Source organism: Lactuca sativa, chromosome 5 (genome assembly GCF_002870075.4).
Source record: "Lactuca sativa cultivar Salinas chromosome 5, Lsat_Salinas_v11, whole genome shotgun sequence".
In the NCBI taxonomy this organism is placed as follows: Eukaryota; Viridiplantae; Streptophyta; class Magnoliopsida; order Asterales; family Asteraceae; genus Lactuca; species Lactuca sativa.
Window position 1 is genome coordinate 328,469,301 of NC_056627.2, and position 15,050 is coordinate 328,484,350.

A 15,050-nucleotide genomic window follows, 5' to 3' on the forward strand; every position below is an offset into this window, starting at 1 on the left:
AATTGTTGTATATTATATCGTAATGATAAGCATTTGTATATTATACAACACTAGTTTTCTACGATCCTAGCATAAGGTGGTAATGAGATTTTCAATATTACAATTCGCTCTTTCGCACATTGATAATCATGAATAATGTCTAACGAAGTCATATCACCAAGATGTTGTTACTCGTCCTTAAGGCGTAGTATTTCATATTTTATTGTCAAAACATCCTCATCACTCGAGTCACCGGATGTCGGAAATTGTTATAAAATATATATAAAAAACGTATTATAAAATTGAAGTAGTTCCAAAAATAAATCAAAACATTATAAAATGTATCCATAACAAAAAAAATTATAAAATGTCAACTAGTCTACAATAACAGGTTTTTCTAAATTTGCACTGTTCCCGTCTTTCAGAGTTATATCTGCTTTCAATTTAAACTTTAACACGCACTCTTATTTTCTTCTTAATTTTATGGGTGCCCTTGGTTGTTTAGTGTTTGATATTTTTTTGCTAATTCAACATCTATATTTTTGATCTACAAAAAACAATCCAACAAAATTTAATACTTAAACATAATACCATAAAAAACAAATTTTTATAACAAATTCTTTTTAATTAAAGTTTACATTTATAAGCATAAGTCTGAAATAATTCTGAAAGCTCGTAAAAGAAAATAACTTCATTTCATCCGTAAAACACAGTTTTAACAACATCCATGCAAATCGATCTTCGAATGAATTAATTGGTTCTTTTCCGGACTAATACGGAGTATTGCTTTAACATATGTCAATTTAAAATTTAATTTAACAATATTATTAAAAAAATTTAAAAAGTCCTATTAACCTACATTCCTAAAACGAGCGTATTCAGTGCATTCCAGATTACGATCTTCATATTTTGGACTGATAGTATTATTCCATAATTACATTTAATGGGTACTCTAGACTTATTTATCTTCAAGGAGTACTACCAAATTTTAAGGTACTTATTGATTATTATATAGTTGTAATGGTTAAATAAAAAAAGAATAAAAACTACAAATCTTAAGTTATTACGGATTTGTTTCTTGCATTCCGAACTATGCATTTTGGAATACAAAAAATTGTTTGTAAACTAGAATGTAAGTAAACTAAAAAGTGTAACTAACATGGTTTGTTGAAATTGTGGTAGAGGCTTAAAAATATTCAAAATTTTGGTAGCAACATGCTCGAAATATTAGTGCACGAAATGTTGATTTCGGTTTTAGATGTGTGGGCCCCATATATAACATCGAGCTATAGCAATGGGCTTAGACCGTTTTGGCCTACTTTGGAATGTTCATTCCGGAGAATTGTTATATTTCAAACATTCCCGAAATGATCTTCGTATCTGGACATTTCAGATTACGATCTTCGTATTCCGGGCCAACAATACAATTTCATAATCACTTTAATGGGTAATCTAGACTTAATTTCACTCTAAGGAGTGATACTAACAGATTTTAAGGTATTTATATGGTTATAATGGCTAAAAGTTTTTTAAAAAAAAACTACAAAAATTAAGTTATTTTAGACTTATTTCTCGTATTTCAAAATTGTTCTAAGCATTCGGAAATTCATAAAATCATTTGTAAACTAAAATACAAGTAAATTAAACAGAAAAACTAACCAATTTTGTTGAATCCATGGTAGAAATAACTTAAAATTTTTCTAGATTTTGGTAGCAACAAGTTTGGAATATTAGTTTTTGAAATGTTGATTCAGGTTTTTAATGTATGGGCCTGATATATAACATTTGGTTATAGCAGCGGGTTTGACCCGTTTTGGTCTGCACGGAAATATCCATTCCAAAAAAATGGTTACTTTCGAAAATAAAATTAATGTTATTATTTAAAAAAAAAAATTGATTACTTAATTTCCCTATTTTTTACTATAACTAATGAATATTTTATTTTTAACTAGTTAATAATGTAAAATGAACAAATAAGAACGGGGTTTAAGCCTTCTGTTACCAAATTGAATTATCAATACTCTGTTCACTTGAAAATAAAAACCCTGATTCTCGAGTTTCAGTCTTATCTTTGCTAAATTATGATGGCTTCTTTAAAGACCGAAAGTCAACGATCAATTTCGTGCTAGAACCATGTCTTGTTAGAGGTTTATTCAATTCATCTCATCGAAGTTTTTTTCAAATTCCTCTCCAACAAAGGTTTTATTTTATAGCTAGGAACCTTCAAGAATACCTTCAATGGCTTCTTCTTCAACTTCCTCCGTTCCTAAGAGCTTTAAGTATGATGTGTTTCTGAGTTTTAGAGGTGAAGACACTCGTACCAACTTCACCGATCATCTTTATTCCGCTCTTCAGCTGAAAAGCATTTACACTTATAAGGACGACTTGAGAATCAAGAAAGGGAAAAGGATCGATGATGAGCTCATCGGATCCATTGAAGACTCGAGATTCTACATCATTGTTTTCTCAAAGAACTATGCATCTTCGTCTTGGTGCTTGGACGAGCTTGTGAAGATAATGAAGTGTCACAAGCAGACCGGACATACTGCTTACCCTGTCTTCTATGATGTGGTACCTTCTGAAGTCCGGAATCAAAGAGGGGTAGTTGGAGAAGCCTTTGCCAAACATGAAAAGGAAGAGGCTGCTGGAAAATGGAGAGAAGCTATGAAAGAAGCAGCCGATCTGGCCGGGTGGGAATTAAAGAAAACTGATGATGGGTAATTCCTTCATCGTATCTCTGCAATATTTTTTTCATTTTGTTCTTTTCTAAACTACATTTTAAAAGGGTTATCCATGGCATCTCATGTTGTACGGTTGAAATCAACTCAAACTCAAGTCTTATCGGAAAAGTAAACATGAACCATGATTATATGAATGTTATTATATATATATATACTTCATATACGTCAATATGTTAATTACAAATCTGATGAAAGTTAATTGAGTGTTATTTAAAATACAGGCATGAAGCTAAATTCATCAAAAGAATCGTGGAAGAGGTTTCACTAGAGTTACGTTCGGTCAATTTCCGCATTGATGAAAAGTTAGTAGGCATGGAGACCCGGATCAATGATATTGTATCATCTTTAGAAACTACTCCTGATGATGTTCGCATGATCGGGATCTGGGGGATGGGAGGTGGTGGGAAGACAACTTTGGCCAGAGCTGTTTTTGATCAAATATCCTTTCAATTCGAAGGGAAAAGTTTTGTTGAGAATGTCAGGGAAGTTTCAAGCACGCCTTTGTCGGGTATAAAGTCGTTGCAAAAGCAAGTCCTTTCAGACATCTTAAATGATCAAGGCATCAACATAAGTAGTGTTTCTGAAGGGAAAAACATGATGTGGAGGATGATGCGTGGTAGAAAGGTTCTTCTTGTTCTAGATGACGTGAATCGTATGGACCAGCTTGAGGCGGTAGTTGGTGAGCGTAACTGGTTTAAGATGGGAAGTACAATTATCATTACAACAAGAGATGAACAATTGTTGGTAGCACATGGAGTGAAGTTGATTTGTAATGTCAATCTGTTGTCAGATAAGGAAGCAACTTGCCTCTTCAGTAGGTACGCATTTGGGAGAGAAATTCCAATTCAAGGGTACGAAGAGCTATCAGCACAAGTTGTACGTTATGCTGTTGGTCTACCCTTAACGATCACGGTTTTGGGTTCGTTTCTCTGGTAAAATGGAGGTCGAATGGATAGATGTCTTAAAAAGACTTAAAACAATTCCACTATTAGAAACTCTAAACAAGTTGGAATTAAGCTATACCGATCTAGAGCAGGATTACAAGGAAATATTCCTAGATGTTGCATGCATACAAAGGTCGGCGAAAAGACCATGCAATCCAAATGCTTGAAAGTTGTGGATTTCATGCTAGAAATGGTTTAAGAATTCTTGAGCAAAAATCCCTAATAACTTTACATCCTAATCCACTTGGTGATGAGTGTGTGGGCATGCATGACCATTTAGAAGAAATGGGCAGAAATATCGTTCGTCGTTCGCACCCGATATGCCTAGCAAACATAGCCGGTTGTGGGATAGCAAGGAAATTGAAGAAATATTGGCTAGTGATATGGTAAGAATCAAGTTTATTTGTAAGTTGAAGAAACAAACACGTTTTTATTTGTTACGTCACAAGTAATTTAATTTTGATGGTTCTCGTTTACAGGGAACCGAAGAAACAAAATGTATACAATTCTATGGGGGGAGACTCAATCCGGGAATTGTTATGGAAGGTCTTAGAAAGATGAAGGAGCTGCGGTTTCTTAGTTTGTATTTGGAAGATTCATACGCCCGGGAAATTAATGGACCCATGCCAAATTTCCTAAATGCTTTGGGATTTCTTTGTTGTAATTGGAAATTTAATGAAGTCAGCTCATACTTTCCGGATACTTTAAGATATCTGAATTGGTACGGGTACCCTTTTAGGTCTTTACCCAAAACATTTCAAGGAAATAATCTCGTATCACTTGGTATGTCCAACAGCGATATAGTACAACTTTGGGAAGGGGGAGAAAGAAAGGTATAATTATGGTTGATTGGTTGTTTTGAATGCTTCATTATAATGCTATCCATCCATTGCTTTGTTATTACACTAATATTCATTTTGTTGTTATGCCTATGTTAGGTTCTTAACAAGCTTAGATTCCTTGACCTCAGTGGCGAAAAGCTGAGGACCCTTGACCTTGGGCTGACTCCAAATCTCGAGACATTGAAGATTGTAGGATGTGATCAGTTGATAAAACTTTACATGCCTGTTGAATGTCTAAAACTCAGATACCTTGATCTTTCTCATGTAAAGTTGAGGACCCTTGATCTTGGGCTTATTCCAAATCTTGAGATGTTGTGGCTTACAGATTGTGATTTGGTAGAATTACTTCACATGCCTGGAAGATGTCTAAATCTCAGATTACTGCTCCTCATTGATGTGAATTTGAGGAGCCTTGACATTGGGCTGACTCCGAATCTTGAGGATTTAGATCTTAGAAATTGTAATGATCTGGAAGAACTTCACATGGCCGATGGATGTGTCAAGCTCAGATCCCTCTATCTTAATAAATTAAAGCTGAGGAAACTTGACCTTGGGCCGAGTCCATATCTTGAGAGGTTGGATTTTCATTATTGGAACAATTTGGAAGAATTTCACATTGCAGAATGTCCACTACTCACAGACGTCATTATTAGGGGTTCAAAATTGATAACCCTTGACCTAAGGATGGTTCCCAATATCAAACTGTTACGTCTTGAAGGGATATATTTGCTTGAACTTCACTTGCCCAGTAAATGTATAAATCTCAGCTACCTACTATGCATTGATTCATATGTGGAGACCCTTGACATTGGGGTGACTCCGAATCTAGTTGAATTAGATCTTGAAAATTCTTATTTTTTGGAAGAACTTCACCTGCTCGGTCAATGTCATAAGCTTGCATACCTCAACATTAATTATACAAAGTTGAGGACCCTTGACCTTGGGCTGACTCCAAGTCTCAAGGAGTTATATCTTAAGAAATGTTACTATTTGATGGAACTTCACGCTCCAATCGGATGTCTAAAAAATATTGTCATCTTAGAGTTGAGTTATTGTTTGGAGTTTTATTCTTTTTCGTTTTGCGTAAAGGATAATACTTATGGTAGAGTGAATGATCAATTACTTGAAGTTCGTCATCCTTTAGCTGAGTTACATTTCAGACTAAAAAGTTGCCCACTTCACCCGGATGATTATTTTCCAGGCTTTAAGTTTACATGTTTTCATAAAGAAGATCTACCCTCTTTGAGAAGAAGTCTTGAGAAGCTTATATCTGTAGGTCCATGTGTTTGCACAAAATTTGAGACGTTTTCAAAAAGCATTTGTAGGTTACAACGTTAATAAAGCTTAAACTCAAAGGCGGTATTCCAGAGGTACTGAGAGGAGCTAAGTTTGTTGTCTACACCTCCAGAGAGCATTTGTATTTTGAAAGATCTGAAATTTCTCAAACTGAAGTCTTGTTTGTTGGCTTTTTGAGAAATTACCCAAGGATATATTTTTTATGTTGGAACATGCCCAGAGGGCATCTTCAATCATGTGATTTTACAACCACAGCAACAACAAGCGTAACGCCCGACATGTCAAGGTAAGTTCTTATCTAATACTCCTTTTATTTTGGGTGGCTTAAGTCTAAGTACGTTAGGCGTATAAAAGGTATGTTAGGCATACTTGGAAGGTGGCATGCGTCGGCAAAGTCCCCTGGTACGTTGGGTGTACCTATAAGTACGCGGGGCGTACGTCCGTCAGGGGCAAACCCTAAATTTTAGGGTTTGCACCCTATTTAAACACATTAAGTCCCCCAAGTCCTTCACCTTATCAGCTTCCATTATCTCTTGAGCTATACATCGAAACCATAATCCATTTTCAAAAGAGATTGACCTTGTGTGTGTGTTTTGTGTGTGGGTGGTGCATATTGCAGAAGAAGACTTGCAGAGAAGCATTGGACAAGAGGGAGCTTGTAGATCTAGAGATTATTCACCCTTTCTAGCTTATTGGAGGTATAAAGCTCCTACCTTGATGACTCATGTGTTAGCTTTGGTTTAGGTCTTGCTTTATCATAGGATGGTCCCTTGATTCATCCTTGTGAGTATGAGCTACTCCAGGAGCTTAGAATGTTAGATTCATCATTCTTGATAGTATTAGTGCATAAAAATATCATCTTTATGGATCATTATGAACCATGCAAAGGTTTGTGTCCATTCTTTAAGGATAAAGTGTTTAAGTTGGCTTTGGAACCTTTTGGGACATGCAAAAGCATAGAGTTTGCAACTTTATGGCTTAATACATTTTAATAAGCTTAGATATGAAGTTGGGCGTTAGGTCTTAATGAATTAAGACCTCAAAATTAAGTTATGGCCAACTGGGCGTACATGGGGCATACATAAGTGTATGCTGAGTGTACGTACCTGGGGTCCCGACCTTACGAAACACTCTAGTACGCTGGGTGTACTGATGGTACGCTCATCAGAGAGGGTTTGGGGTTTTTAGTTTCGGGCCACCTTGGGCTTAAGGATTTACGCCCTTGTTGGGTCGCAAGCCTTTCTGTTCCACAAGCCTTGCTCTGCTGGGCCTTTATGGACTTAGGGCCCATATTGGGAATGGAATGTCTTTTGGACTTTAGGCTAGTTTGGATTTGGGCCTTGGTATGTTAGGCCCACTAACTTAAGGGTTAAGAAGCCTTTTTACCCTTGAAGTCGGGGTTTAGGATTTAGACTCTCGGGTAGGGTTAATGACCTAATTGCTAATAAGGGTTCTATTATTTGTGATTTAGTGAGAGGACTTCACGATTCGGCAGCCCGAGTGTGATTTGATATCTTCAGACTGAGGTGAGTTTCCTTCACTATACTCGTGGGTCGAATACACCAATGCCGACCCACTGAATTATGTTTAGGGGGTGTTTGGATTAGATTTTTAGCTTATTGCTTATAGCTTATTTGTGATGGGAATAAGCAATAAGCAATAAGCATGGGGAGGGACACTTATTAAAATTAGCTTATTTAGCCTAATAAGCTGGATTTTATCCAAACACTCAAATTAGCTTATTGTGGGAATACACAATAAGCACTCCCTTTTCTCCTATCCAAACACCCCCTTAGTTGATGATAGTTGTCTTAGTGACAATGTCTTGCTATGCTTGTATGTGCTTGTTGTCTATATGTCTCTTGTTGTTATGATTGTATAGACTCGATACCGGTTGAAAGATACCGAAGGGGTAAAATATACCCAGGACTTGTTGAAAGAGACCGAAGGAGATAAAATAGAACCAGTGCCGGTTGAAATAAACCAAAGGGGGTGAAATATACCCAGTACCGGTTGAAAGAGACCGAATAGGTGAAATAAACCCAATTATGTTTTGACTATTATGTATGTATGGTATGGGTGTATTCTGGGGGAACTCACTAAGTTTTGTGTTTATAGTTTTTAGTTTATGTTTCAGGTACTTCTAGCTCGAATGGGAAGGACCCGGCTTGATCGCATTGCATCCGCCCATGTTTTTCCGCATTATGTGATTTTGGGATTTGTACTTTTATGTTATTTCACTATGATACACATTTTGTTGTTTGACATTACTATTTGATGTTTTGAAAGGAATTAAAAATGAAATTTTTGTCTAGAATTTTTGGGATGTTACAGCAAGCACCTACAATTAGAACTATTATACAAGGTACTTTCTCAGCTTTTCGTTAATCATTTTATTGTCATTTGAATTTTAAAACTGATATGACAATATTGAAACTAATATGACAATATTAAAATTTCAGGCCAAAAGCCAATCATTATATATAAAAAAATATACACATACTATACATACATGAGGATTATGTGTTATAGTTGTAAACTTGGTTTCATAAAGTAGCTTATTCGTCGTTTCTGTTAGATTTGGAGACTTATTCGACATTAATAAAACCAGATCCAAACAGTGAAATAAAAATAGATGTTAGAATTCCAACGATACGTGGATTTTGTGCAAATTACGAAACACGTAAAAATTGTATTCCTTTTCTTTATCTCGTTTATTGCATATGTAATTGTAATTAGGTCACTATTTGTCTTAATATTTAAACCATTCTCCTGCAATTAGGAGTTCCCGGAAGCAAGTTTGCACACAAGGTGATCTGTGCAACTACTTTTTGAAACTATTTGGTTTCCATTATTCCTTGTAACTGGGTATTTTAATTTGGAGCACTATTTGGTTGTACGCATAGCAAGTGGTTGGAGATGCACTTGACCAGGGGCTTGTTGTGTGAAATCTATCAAAATTTCAATTTGGGAGTTCGACATTTAGAGTGCTAGCAACCATTATGCTTATTGTTCATTGTCTACTAAAAGAATCCAAAATCTTAGAGGTGAAATATATGTAGTTTATGGACCATACTTGTATACCTTTGCCACAAAAGAGTGTGACAATTTGTTTTCTAACGTTTGCAGACTACTAAAATAAACAAATATTTAAATAAAATATTTTTTTAACTTAAAAGAGTTTCTCAATATTTAAATTTAAATAGTGATAGTTTTACAACACTGAAACGTTCCATCAAATTTCCAATTCCTTTCAATTTAAATTTATTTAAGAGATTTCACATTAATTGATTATTTGCTACTTATTCATAAAGATCAATAAAATGATAAACTACATATTTTATCTCTAAACAATAATTTTTCTACAATAAAATCATCTTTTGAACTTAGCATTTTTATGATTTAATTATAAATAGTTAACAACTATAGATCAAATTTTAGGTATTATTATATATCATTTTTTATTTTTTATAACCGCTTTTTTATTTTATTTTTTATTGTTATATTATATTATAATTAATGTAGCGGTCTAAATTATTTTGTTTTTTTTAATGACAATAGGTTTGGTAATTTTGAAACAATATTTTTAATGTAAGAAAAATAAATTATTATGAATTAAAGAAAAGTTGAATGGATTAGTAATTCTAAGTATCAAAAGTGATTTTTTATAAAATATTGATTATAGTAAAATAAGAGATATTTTCTCATCAAAAAAATGCACAAAGACATCATTTTAGGGTATTTAAGTAGGTTTTTTATTGTATTATTTGTTTGATTCTAACATTTATTGCACTTTTGTTTTATAAATCTTTTATGCATACATCTTCTGTATCGTGTTGTACATATATAAGGGCATAAAATTTTTATCTCGTCCCGGGTAGTAAAAAACAATGGATCGGCCTTGAGTAAAAGACACATCAAGGTGATTACATGGCATAGCGTACATGATCGATCCTATAGCTGAAGAATATGCGACTCGACTCATTTCCACTATCTCTTCATCTATACTAGGGCTTTGAGTCTTACTTAACATGGTATTACATTAAATATGTAGCTCTCCTTTCTTGGAATTTCCATACTAAAACGTTTTAGTACCTTATCCAAGTATGCACTTTGATTTAGTCAAATTAATCTTTTCTTTCTATCCCTTAAGATTCTTATCCCAAGAATATAGGCTGCCTCTCCCAAATCCTTAATAGCAAAACACTTTACATACTAAAATGTTTTAGGAAAATTTTCATCTACAAAACACTCTGGCTGACTCATGTAAAAAATTTCAGCCAACTTCCCGTTAAGGAAAGTGGTTTTGACATCCATCTGCCATATTTAATAATAAAGGCAGCTATGGCTAGCATTATCCTAATAGACTTTATCTTGGCAAGTAGTGAGAAGGTCTCATCACAGTCAATCCCTGGGGTTTGAGTAAAAGCCCTTCGCAACAGAGAGTCAAATAGGTCGGGAAGAAAGAGTCTGAGGTTGGGTTGGACGACATACATCTTGGTTGGTCCCACCACCACTGGGGATTGGACATATATAGAATCTTTCTTCTAAAAAAGTCTTATTATATATATATATATATATATATATATATATATATAATTTTATATTCTTATTTATTTAAATAGCTGCAAGACCACAAAACGGGGTGAAAAAAACCGAAAGCCCTTCTTTTAAGTTCAACCAGTCGTGCCTTGAAAGTGTGCACCTTTCCATCCATGTCTGTTTTCTTCTTGAAGATCCACTTGCACTCAACTGTCTTTCGACCAAGTTCTTGATTAACCAAATTTCAAACTTGGCTATCGTACATGGACTTTATCTTGCTATCTATTTCCTCTTTCCATTTTATGGCCTCAGGGCTTGCCATTGTATCCATGTAGTTAGCTAGCTCATCCAAATTTGCCAATGTACAATCACAAGACCTGAAAATGGAGCAGGTTTTGACCACATGTATCAAGACTTAAGCTATTGGAACTTGATTAGGATGTTGAGTGATTAAGAGATAGTCTGCAATAAAGTTCAGGAACATCAGGCCTTTACGTTATAACTTATGTTTCTATATCAATTATAACATCCTTAGAATTTTATTAAATTGAAACAATCACTTATACTAAAAAAATTCAAATATATTGGGAATTTCTACACCAATGTTAATATAAGCGTAAGGAAAATTTTAATTTTTTGAAAATAAGAGGATGTCACGGTTGGTATCAGAGCAATAGTTTAAGCGAACTAGGAATAAAGATTTATTTCTAGACTTAAACTTATAATGCTAAGTGATGATGGTAGATAAGTGTCTAGAACATCTTAGGTTGTATACCTAAATAGACACATGCACTAGAATATTTTAGGGTTAAAGACTTAAATAATCTTAGGTGGTAAATAATAAGTTTTTGTATAGCATAACTTAGGTTGAATACCTTACTTGCTATAATATGCCCTAGCATACTTTAGGAAGAAGTGCGTTATATGCTAACTAATATGTAACATAACATGCCTTAGATGTTTACCTAGATTGCTATTATTAGAAATTAAGGTCTATTGCCAACCTTGACGAAAAAGAAAGGAAATTTTATGTGTTCAGGATTCTAAACAGTACTTAATATATTAGAAATGGCATGTAATTTTTGGAAAATAAGAGGGATCTACACGTCTAGACAATAATAAAATCTTCCATATCATAACAAACTCGTCTTTCGGTACACTGAAACACCTACTTTGGTGTATAGAAGGTCATGGTGAGAATACATAGCACATTGGGGAATGATAATGGAAACCAACAGACTAAGCCTCGTGTGATCAAGCGAGCACCAAAATTCATGCCAGTAGATGAACTCGTCACAACGACTGTAGTTCAAGCTATGATTCGGGAAATGGTAGTAGAGGAAACCAAACAACTACTCTAAGGACATAAGAGAGAAGTCATTGCACCGGTTATCAAACTTGTGATAATTGGAGATCAGTCCGAAGAGGGACATTATAGTAGGACCTTAGATCAAATCAAACTGCGAAGGGATAGGAGGGACAACACCGAAGAAGGGGTTGATAGAAATGGATGCAGTTATGAGGAATTGATAGCATTCTGACCCCCAAGTCTTTCTCGAGAACCAACGTTGTGATAATTATAAAATGGATCCATGAAACGGAAATGGTATTTAAAATTTTCGACTGTAGCAATAAATGGAAAATGATACTCACAACAAAATAATAAAAACTAGAGTGTTGAGCTAGTGGAAATGGATGTATAATTCTATATCAAAAGGAGAAGCTAGGAAGATGTCATGGGAGGAATTCCTTGAGCAATTAAAAAGCGAATACCTCTCAAAGAGGGACCTTCTGAGAATATATAATGAATTCCAGAACCTAAAGAAAGGAGAGATGAGCGTCAGCCAGTATATTGTAGCCTTTCTGGAAAAGATGGAGCTAGTTCCTTACCTAACTCCTACTGAACTCTCCAATGTAGAGAAATTTGCCAATGGTCTACATAGTAAAACTACCAACTACCATAGAAACAACCATCCAAGTTGCCAAATGCTTGGAAGACATAGCGAAGGGGAAAACCACCTACAAAGAAGAATTTTGAAGGAAAAAGGAAGAATGAAGAATCCTCAAAATCATATAAAAAGAATAGGTTATTATAACCTACCCCAAATGACAAGAATCCTGGAAAAAACAATCGGGTGAAATGGAGTAAAGAACGCAGAAAGAAGCACTTTGGTCAATGCAAAAGGGATGTAGTCTGCTACCAGTACAAAATGACTAGGCACTATGCTAATGAATGCATACATATTAAGAAGATATGTTTCAAAAGTAGGAAAGAATGGCATGTGATGAAGGACTTCCTAAATAAGAGGACAGTTGCACGAGCATTTAATATGACTATCAAGACTGTAAAGAAGGAAGTAGACATCGCTTTAGTGAGTCAATAAAAGGAATATGCTTTTCCAGGAAATCAAAACATAAATTGGTCATTCCACTTAGATAATATTGTAGTATGTAGCCTGATAGAAGAGGCATATAGTATAATAATTTTTGAATATGATTGTAATTATTCCATGAGTTATAAAAATCTATAATTATGTTGTACTACTTAATGTGTTAAATTTCTATGTGATTTCGTTCTCTTTTAGTGACTTGGAAAACTGAAAAAAAAAATACTCGGGATGAGTTGAGTAGGTGTGAAAGGTAGTAGAGGCCTATACTACCTGAAGCACAGGACCAACACTTGGATCGAGACGAGTAGCAAGGTTACCAAGAAGCTAGTATCTTAGTCAAGTTTATTCATTCCCGTCATTACCTTTATTTCGGTAATGGTTAAGGAGAAATTTTCATTCAAACCATGATGGTCATAAAGAACCAAGTATGGATAGTATAAGTCTACGAAGTAAGTCGATTGGTTTCGAGAACCATGTCTAGTATAAGTAATCAACCTTAGTCGACAAGACAAAGGAAGAGATCAAGGCAATCGATAGAAATATTACAACCTTCATTAAAAACCAAGAAAACGGTAGCTAGAAGTGCTACTTGCTATAATATGTTCATACCATATTAGATCATGAAGGAAGGTATCTTCAGTAGTAGGAGTTTAGAGACAAGATTCTAGTTCAACGTGTATCACATGTAACACACAATGGAAGGTCATTAGAATGTGCCCATTCACTTTGTTACTGTAGCTAGAGTAAAGACTTCATCTTAGGCCAAGTATTTAGCACAATTTTATAAGGAGCGAGAGTCTCCAATAAAGATCAAATTTATGACTCGAAGATCTGGACTGAAAGTCCAATAAAGAATTAGAATTTAGGTGCAAGCTGAGCACCACTAGCAGTCCAAGAGTTTGATACTCATTTGACAAGTTGCAAAGGTTATGATTATTGTAGAAGGGATACACATAAGGAAATTAGTAGTACATCAGTATCCAGTTACCTTAATTATGATTAAGAAAATACTGAGTATAACAATAGTCGTTGCAACTATTATTATGACCCTCCTATGCCATCTGGTACACATGTACATTGGTAGAATGATATAAATTCTTGTCATAATCTTGATCATACTACCTTTGTGTCTTTCGAGTAAACAACTTGTTATAAGCACAAGCATCAATATTATGTCGAAAGTATTAAGGTCATTACGACAATCAGCAGTTTTTTTCAAGCAAAAAGAAAACCACCAACCCTAGAGACAAAGCCACCAGGGGCTTTGATTGGTTGTATGTAATGAAAAAGATAGGGTTAAAACCCAAGTGGGGGAAACCCAAAGTGCAAAAAGAAACTCCACTTCATATTCGATGTCAAAATCCAGGGAAGTTGCAACACCAGAAGCTAAGAAAAGAATTACTAGCTTCAATTATTATTTTGGATAGAATGGAAATTTTGCTTCGAAAGTAAAAAAAAAAAAAAGCGACATTAAAAATCGTAAGGAAACTTGAAGCAATTACCTGCGCCTATAAGTAAACGAAACGATCTCATCTTAGATCTTAACATCAAGCATTTCAGGGTTGTATGAGCCACGATATATTATGAGTCATAATTGACCAAACGATAAGAGTATAACTTCTTAGGTATCACACATAGGGAATTGATCCATACATAACGTTCCCATAGAATCGTTGTTAAAATAAATAAGACGTATTCTGATTTTGGGGCATTCTCAGATCTTCATAATACTTATTGATATGATAATGTGAAGACGGTATAGTCTGGCAAGTCAAAGCCCCAAAGGGGGGCAAGGAATAGTTAGGTTCATAGACCTTGTTATGGATAAGGAAATATGGTTTTATAAAGACCTCGAGGAGATTAGGGCACTTAGATAAACACTAATAGAGTTAACGGTATGTAATTGGGTCGAAAAATTGTTAAGTTGTCATAAAGGAACATAAAATTTTGCGTTTAACACAAAAAGAAACGGTTAGGATAGTCCTGTGTGGAAACAAGTACTAAGGAGACTCCTTAATTGAGGATTGAGAGGCGACTTGGGAATTTTTATTTAGCATCATTTTGTTTATGATTCCAGGATGTAATCATCCTAAGGGGGAGATAATTATAACGCCCACAACTTCGGGCTATACATTTTAGATATAATAGATAATAATTATAATATAAATCCTCAATTAGGATTATCATTAGTCGTATACATTACAGACTACGTATTATAAAGTCATTTTAGTAATTTATTGATAAGCAACGAAATGGAAATCTTGATAGAAGATAATTTAGAACAAATAATCTTGACAAAAAAATGTAGGATTTGTG

The 15,050-nt window shown here is 34.6% G+C and overlaps 1 protein-coding gene across 8 annotated transcripts; it reads left to right on the forward strand.

Annotated features, from left to right (window-relative positions):
- Nucleotides 1-1,982: 1,982 nt before the first annotated feature.
- LOC111889575 (disease resistance protein RPV1) lies at nt 1,983-8,119 on the forward strand. Of its 8 annotated transcripts, none has more exons than XM_052763638.1 (6): nt 1,983-2,696; nt 2,942-4,050; nt 4,144-4,497; nt 4,603-6,088; nt 6,422-6,500; nt 7,274-8,119. In XM_052763638.1, the coding sequence occupies exons 1-2, from the start codon at nt 2,218-2,220 to the stop codon at nt 3,654-3,656; spliced, it is 1,194 nt and encodes a 397-aa protein (XP_052619598.1). In that variant the 5' UTR covers nt 1,983-2,217; the 3' UTR covers nt 3,657-4,050; nt 4,144-4,497; nt 4,603-6,088; nt 6,422-6,500; nt 7,274-8,119. The 8 variants fall into 8 exon arrangements, with proteins under 8 accessions (XP_052619598.1, XP_052619596.1, XP_052619597.1 ...); XM_052763636.1 differs by lacking the exon at nt 1,983-2,696 and having other exon boundaries at nt 3,662-4,050; nt 7,274-7,866; nt 7,940-8,119; XM_052763637.1 differs by lacking the exon at nt 1,983-2,696 and having other exon boundaries at nt 3,662-4,050; nt 7,274-7,833; nt 7,921-8,119.
- The last annotated feature ends 6,931 nt before the right edge of the window (nt 8,120-15,050 follow it).

What these genes read in the sequence shown, in the direction of transcription:
- LOC111889575 (XM_052763634.1), top strand. Translation starts at nt 3,985, where the DNA reads ATGCCTAGCAAACATAGCCGGTTGTGGGATAGCAAGGAAATTGAAGAA. An exon ending in AAATATTGGCTAGTGATATG is followed by an intron (nt 4,051 to 4,143) that starts GTAAGAATCAAG and finishes TCTCGTTTACAG; the next exon opens with GGAACCGAAGAAACAAAATG. An exon ending in GGGAAGGGGGAGAAAGAAAG is followed by an intron (nt 4,498 to 4,602) that starts GTATAATTATGG and finishes TGCCTATGTTAG; the next exon opens with GTTCTTAACAAGCTTAGATT.